General features: G+C 41.8%; 1 protein-coding gene across 3 annotated transcripts in view; it reads left to right on the top strand.

Annotated features, from left to right (window-relative positions):
• Positions 1 to 7,173, top strand: part of GAPVD1 (GTPase activating protein and VPS9 domains 1) — a 22,991-nt gene that overhangs the window by 2,914 nt on the left and 12,904 nt on the right. For 2 of the 3 annotated variants that reach the window (XM_010136711.1, XM_010136710.1), the window contains exons 5-12: positions 1 to 51; positions 1,020 to 1,154; positions 1,256 to 1,445; positions 3,227 to 3,387; positions 4,398 to 4,527; positions 5,191 to 5,316; positions 6,136 to 6,309; positions 6,602 to 6,742. The exon at positions 1 to 51 is cut by the window's left edge and continues 1 nt beyond it. In XM_010136711.1, the coding sequence (XP_010135013.1) occupies positions 1 to 51; positions 1,020 to 1,154; positions 1,256 to 1,445; positions 3,227 to 3,387; positions 4,398 to 4,527; positions 5,191 to 5,316; positions 6,136 to 6,309; positions 6,602 to 6,742 (1,108 nt within the window). The remainder of the gene's footprint in view (positions 52 to 1,019; positions 1,155 to 1,255; positions 1,446 to 3,226; positions 3,388 to 4,397; positions 4,528 to 5,190; positions 5,317 to 6,135; positions 6,310 to 6,601; positions 6,743 to 7,173) is intronic. The other variant, XM_010136712.1, reaches the window with a different exon arrangement.

Here is a 7,173-nt window from a genome sequence, read left to right as displayed (position 1 = left end):
TCGGAAGAGGGGGATCCACGGATGAAGAGCAACCTGGCAAAATTTGACAAAGTAAGAGTCCAGACGAAAAAAACTGAGACTTGTGCGTATCCTTCATCCTTCTGCAGTCTCTTTTTTCAGACATTGCGAAGGATTTAGTAAGTGTTTAACTGCTGAGTTACACGTACCAAAAAGCAGATTAAATCCTGGACAAAGCTGGGAACAAAGTCTCGAGTACTAGAATGAAGGGCCGGCGTTTTTTGCTTCTACTCTGACATAAAACTTCTTAAAAGAAAATAAAGAAATAAAAGCAAGTTACCTTTTAAACTGAAATGCTTAATTAATACTTGTGTTTTTTCTACTAAACCTGAAGAAAACACTTTGATCTGAAGACAACTTTTGTATGAAATCTACTTTAACATGAAGTAATTTGTTAGCGCAAGTAATTTCTGTTCCTTTTTTGTGTGGTTTTGCTTTTTAGTTCAGCTTTTCCTTTGGTAGTATGAATCATCCGTAACAATACTGAAAATAGCTTCATCAGAGAACAGTGAAACTAAAGAGCTTGGTGTTGTCATGTGTTTAAAAAACTGTTGATGTGCTTGTGTAACTTTGAAGGTTTTGCTAGTGACAATTGTTATACAACCGTCGTACACAGTGACACATTTATTGTGCCAGAAATGTTCAGTCAGATCAGAAAGTGATGTGTGTTTCTTCCTTGTTTCACTTTCGCTGGGTGCTCAGCAGATCCTTCAGAAAGGGACAGTTTAATTGACGTAAAACAGTTTAAAAAATTTTGAAAATTGTAACAGACACTTAAGTAGGTAAAACTTTTGAATGCAGAAAAGGAATGAAGGAAATGCTACACCTAACTGCATGCTTTCCGTCATCTCAGTGATAATGTGGTATTTTATCCTAAGATTTTAGAAGTAGGATCAAATCTTAAATCCTTGTGTATACTGCCTAACTCTTGTTGTAACTTACGTTCTTTCCAAGCTGTAGTAAATGGTGTCTCATCTGAAAACTGCTCCTTCTCCTTGCAGAGCTGTGTGGCTGCTTTCCTGGATGTCGTCATTGACGGGCGTGCAGTTGAAACTCCTCCAATGTCTTCTGTTAACCTTCTGGAGGGGCTGAGCAGGACAGTGGTTTACATGACGTACAGCCAGCTAACTTCTCTGGTACGGTTCTTAAACAGAACCAGCGTAAACTCATCCCCATGTGCTTAGAGATAGGAGAGACAAGGGGGATAATTTATGCTCTGCTAATTGTCAATTTTTAGGTTGGCTTTATGCGGAATGTAATGTCAAGCGATCAACTTAAGGAAGATCGGATGGCTTTGGAAAACTTGCTGGCAAACTTACCTCAGAACAAACCGGGGAAAAGCAGCAGCCTTGAAATGACACCATATAATACCCCACAGCTTTCTCCTGCAACTACTCCAGCTAACAAAAAAAACCGGTTACCAATAGGTAAGGAGAGCAGGCAGAGCCCTTGCATGGTTTCCGATACCTCGATCCAGTTCTCGTGCCGTCTTTTCAGTCACCTTTTGGGGCTGCTCTTTGACTACGCCTTCAGTTACTGTGTTTTCCATGCAGGACACTTGCTCACCTTGTGACGTGAGTATGGTGAGCTCTGTCACTTGGGATTGAGCCAAAACGCTGGAGGGGTTGGAAATTACACTGGTGCAGTGATAATAAAGGGAAAAACTGAAGATGGGAAGCAGATCTAGGAGGGAAGATTGCTTGGGACAGTGTGAGGTGGAAGCGATGACATTTAATTAGTGGGGTAGAATAAGTTTAATATTTCTGTGTCTCAAAAGAGAGCAAATGTGGAGGAGGATGAAAAAACGAGAGCAGAACTTTTAGAGTATGTGCTGCGAAGAGAATCTTTCTTCTTGCCCCGCTATTTGCCCGGTCCAATTCCAATCAGTAGTGTATTGTAAGGCAGTTCGTGTTTGCTGGGGTTTTGTCCTCCCTTCGAATAGGGTTCTTGGGTCTTGAACTGTTCCACTTCAATAATACTTTCTCTTAAAATAGGAAGCGTGGTGCACTTCTTCACTGTGTGTTTATGTGAATGGGACCGCATGGGGTTTTTGTTTGTTTGTTTGAGAGATTTGGTGAAGTGTGTAATGGAATGAAAATATCTAGAGTCCAATAAGTGACAAAACCCTCACAAAAACCAACTGCCAAACAAGCCTATCCCATGCTGATTTTACTCTGCTTCCGAAAGGTTTGGTCTTATGCCTGTAAATTAGTGGCACAACAGCATTTATTTTATGGTAGAAAATCGTTTTTGCTCAAAGTTTTTATTTCTTTTGTTTCATTTTAATGCTCTCGAAACCAGGACAGCAGTTGGCAGCCATTACTGCCTGGGATGCTTCTGCTACCAATCTGTCAGCTCACATAACTCTAGTAACCCCTTTTGGTGGGTAATGGCCTCTTTCCGTTCTTCTGTGAAACGTTCCCTCTCCACACATGACGTCAGCATGCCTTTGGTTTGCTTTGGCAATCAGTTGCATTTTCAGATTTCTTCATCAATATCTATAAGAAACCCATTTTGTATGTACATATGGGTTTTTAAAAACACCCCGTGTGCCTTTGTGTGATAGTCTGAGTTGGGCCATGGCTTCCGCACACTTACCTTGTTTTCTTCGGGTCGAATAAAGGAATAACTGGTGTCATGGTGCCATTCTTAGAAATCTTAATTCCCTGTGGGCGTTTTTCCTTCCACGATGCCAAATGTGGCAATACGAGGCTACTCAAAAAGACTGATAAAGTCACAGGATAATCAAAATAACACTCCTGATGTAAAAGTGTGTGTCTGGGTTTGAGACACGTGTTAGAATAAGATTTCCCCGCTTTTGAGGAGGAAAAAACGTGAATAAATTAATTAAACGGAGTTGTAAACCACAGAAACTCAGACCTTTTTTGTTGGTAACAAACTTCATTTTCTCAGTTAATTTCTTAAGGGTCTCTCTGTGGTTGGATTTCGCTGAATTTGTGTTGGCAAACAGGACACAGTACTCCTCGGTTCTCTACACTTTCAGCGAAAGTTTGCTTTCTCACAGTTCAATGCTTAAACACTAGTTCCATCTCTCAAAATCTGATACGGCTCCTCATTTTGTAAGTTTATTTAGTGTGTGTATTATTACTTCAACCCATTGCCGTTCTGTATTTCCATTGTGATGTCTTTTTTCCTCCTTAAACAAGGAAAAACTTTTTAATACTGATATTTCAAAATATTTTCTTAGCAACTCGTAGCAGAAGTAGATCAAATATCCTCATGGATCAGCACGGAGATCATGAAGGATCCTCTCAGGAGACTATCCCAGAAGTTCAGCCAGAAGAAGTGCTGGTGATTTCTTTGGGGACAGGTCCACAGATTACTCCAGGAATGATGTCAGAGAATGAGGTATGTGAAAACTGTCATGTCTCAGATGTTTTGAAATGTACAGTCTCTGTCTTCTGTAATAGCAGCACGACAAAGCTGGCGCTAATTCAGGTAGTAAATCCAGAATGGGGATTAAGGTCCTTATTTCATTTTGCTGAACTTGGGGATTGTAGCTTTCAAATTTCTCTTTGTTAGATTTTTTTTCCCTTCACTTAGTGTGTCTGCAAGGTGTGAAAAGCAGGATATCAACCCAGGAAAAGGAAGCTGGCAGTTATTTTGCTGAACTTGGGGATTGTAGCTTTCAAATTTCTCTTTGTTAGATTTTTTTCCCTTCACTTAGTGTGTCTGCAAGGTGTGAAAAGCAGGATATCAACCCAGGAAAAGGAAGCTGGCAGTTTTGTGCCATCTAGCGTGCTTGGGAGCAAACGTGGGCTATTGTTTGTGAGCCTGAAGAGGCTGATTCAGTTCTGTCTCTGCACGCTCTGCCCTTTCGATGAGGGAGCACAGGTGAATGACACACAGAACTGGAACACTGATCCTGATGCTTTTGGCCCTGCTTCTTGTGAGGGCGGAGCTGTGCTGGTGTTGCCTGAGTGCCTGCAGACTGTGGTGCTTAGGGCGAGGCTGGATTTACAGCCTTTTCTTTCACCAGCTGTAGCACAGCTTCTGCTTTCATCTTTGCTGCCTTGCCTGAGAGCTTGGATTATCTCCTTTTGCAGCCTCATAACCATCCCTGTTGCTATGATAGTGTCCATATGATAGTGTGTTGGGGTGGTGAGGGAGCTGGCGGCTCTGTTATTATCAGGACTTGCCTGATGTTCACATCTTGGTTACCTGACGTCCACTCCAGGCTGTGACTTTGGAGATATCTATCTTTTTCAAACAGAATGCTAGAAATTCAGTAGTGCTGGTAACATCTAGGGAGCAAAGAATAAAAAAAGGAAGAACGTGTGCAATGTTTTGTTTACTGTTTAGTTATCCAGAAAATAGATTATTTTAAGGCAATCTTGTTTCTTTCCCCCACTCTCCAGGTCTTAAATATGCAGCTTGCAGATGGCGGACAAGGAGATGTCCCCGTTGATGAAAACAAACTCCATGGTAAACCTGATAAAACCTTGCGCTTTTCCCTCTGCAGTGATAATCTGGAAGGAATATCTGAAGGTGAAGGGCTACTTACGTCTTGAAGAAGTTTTGTCCCTTTTTTTCCCCTTAACTATAAGAGGAACTTCTGTTACATACAGCATGTCATCTTTGCTGTTTTGAAGACTCTGCTATTTTACCCTGAGAGCCATTCAAAGGAAAAAATGGAGCTAATCTTTGACCTGCAAAAGCGTAACTGAGTGAGAATTTGGAAAAAAATCTAAGGGTATTTAGAAAGAGAAAACGGGGTTGTTTTTTTATTTGTAAACGTAAGTGCAGTACTAATTATTAAGGAAACATAACTTAGCTCTAAAATTAGACATCTCAGACTTGTTTTTCATCACGTTTTAGTAATCTGTTACTTATCTCAGTAGTTTCTGGACTCTAGGCAATCCTCTACGCGAACCTCAGACACAGCAAAGTACAGGTTTCTTTGTGATATTGAGGTTCTGTGATTATTACAATTAGTGTGGTGCCCTAAACAGGGGAAGTACAAGTCACGCTGTGGGTTGAGTATCTATGGAATAAGGATCAAGAGCAGTGCAGATGTACACTGAGTTCGTCCGTGCAGTATTTTATACTGGAACTGCTACTTCATTTCATCTTTCTCGTTAGCTGCGTCCTGGATTGTAAATTTAGGAACTGTTACTCAAACGAGATTTACAGTAAAATCTCTTTTCACAGGTCCTTCAAATCGCTCCAACTCTGTGTCATCTTTGGATTTAGAAGGGGAGTCTGTGTCAGAGCTTGGTGCGGGCCCCTCCGGGAGCAATGGCGTTGAGGCTCTGCAGCTGCTGGAGCACGAACAAGGCAGGTGCAAACTCCCTCATACAAGTGTCTGAGGTGCTGTATACGGTAAAGCCGAAGTTCCCTGGAGGAAGGTTGGAAAATGGACTAGTTCAGGGGAAAAAAGTAATTTTCCTTGTGCGTTCGCCCTTGCCTTTATTCATGGTTTTGTTTTGTTGTGTGTTTTTCCTAGAAGTATTTCTTGTAATCCATTGTTAGGAAAAGGAAATCACATGGAAACTTAGGGCTTACGACCTTTACAGGAAACCACTTGTAAAGTTTAGCATGATACCAAGTTTTTCCTTTCAGGGAATAGGGTGATCTGGACTGGAGTAGTCTTAAATCACCTGGATAGCTTCCTGTTTAATATCTATCTGTCCAGCGCTGGAACAGGTGCCCAAAGAGATCGTGGTGTCTCCAGCCTTGGAGATACGCAAAACGTGACTGGACGTGACGTGAACCACCTGCTGTAACTGACCCTGTTCTGAGCAGGGGTTTGGGCTAGAGCAGTCTCTGGAGGCCTCAGCTCCTCTGTGGTAAATTCCTTCAGGAACAGTATCAGTTTCTTGACACCATGCGAAATTTTGTTCATTTTGTCTGTCAATTTGGTTGAAGGTTTTTCTTGTTACGTCTCAAATGTGCTTACAAACTGTGTTCAGGCAGCAGCTCTGGTATAGTACAACAGTGCTTTACAGGCCTTGCTTTAAAACACCGTCTTACCTGATAGAATTGGAGGGTTGTTTTGTCGGGGTTTTTTTTGCTGTAATATACTCTTAAAAATTTTCAATCAGAAGTAGTTGGAGAAGCCTTTCATAAAATTGAGAATGCTTTATTTTTACACAGCCACAACTCAGGATAATCTTGACGACAAGCTCCGTAAATTTGAAATCCGTGATATGATGGGTTTGACTGATGACAGAGATATATCGGAAACTGTGAGCGAAACTTGGAGTACAGATGTCCTGGGAAGTGACTTTGATCCAAATATTGATGAAGATCGTCTGCAAGAAATAGCAGGCAAGTGGGTGGTACAGCTGGTACGTTAAAATGCTTCGTGCTTGCTCTGAAATAGCGAGGCTGCAGAGCTCCCCTCCTTTCTCTCTAATTAGGTGTGTTTTCATTGATTAAACTGGAGGATTTTGTGTGCACGACCTGTATTGTATTTAGTTGCTCACTTCTATCTTTTCAACGTTGTGTTTCATGCTTACTTTGTAAAGGACACTTAAAGCATGTTCCTACTTTCCTCTCCTACGCGCACTGTCTTCAGGAAGCCTGTATCTAGCTGTATGCTTCGGCTTTACTTTTGCAGGTGCAGCTGCAGAGAACATGCTAGGCAGCTTGCTGTGTTTACCAGGTTCAGGATCCGTCTTGCTTGATCCCTGCACAGGTTCAACCATATCGGAAACCACGAGCGAGGCGTGGAGCGTGGAAGTATTGCCGAGTGATTCAGGTCAGAATTTGCAAGTTTTGCTTATTTCTTTAGCATGAACCAGAGGCATGTAATGTAAAACAACAGCCTCTTCCTCTCTTTCCTGAGAAATTATTGCCCTAGATTAGTGTTTGTGAGTATGTCCAGCATTAAAAGGACAAGCTGTTCCTGGGCAGAGGGAAGATGGAAAGCATTGTGAGAGACTTACTGTTAGTTAAAAATTTTTAAGGGCCAAAGGGGAGAGAAGGGACTGCAGAGCCAACTTGTGTTTGCTTTCCTTCCCTGTGATGTTAAGTAGGGCCGTTTGGGATCACAGTTTCCTACCCCTAGTGACTATTTGTCTGTATACTTTTGTCCCTAAGAAATACCATAGTTAAAACAGTGAAGCTTCTTAGAATGCCATGCAGGTAGAGCATTGCTCTCTGTGCCTTCTGTACAGGGAGAAAACTCCT

The sequence above is a fragment of the Buceros rhinoceros genome, unplaced genomic scaffold (genome assembly GCF_000710305.1).
Source record: "Buceros rhinoceros silvestris isolate BGI_N320 unplaced genomic scaffold, ASM71030v1 scaffold10545, whole genome shotgun sequence".
NCBI lineage: Eukaryota > Metazoa > Chordata > Aves > Bucerotiformes > Bucerotidae > Buceros > Buceros rhinoceros.
This window is presented reverse-complemented; position numbering and strand designations above follow the sequence as displayed.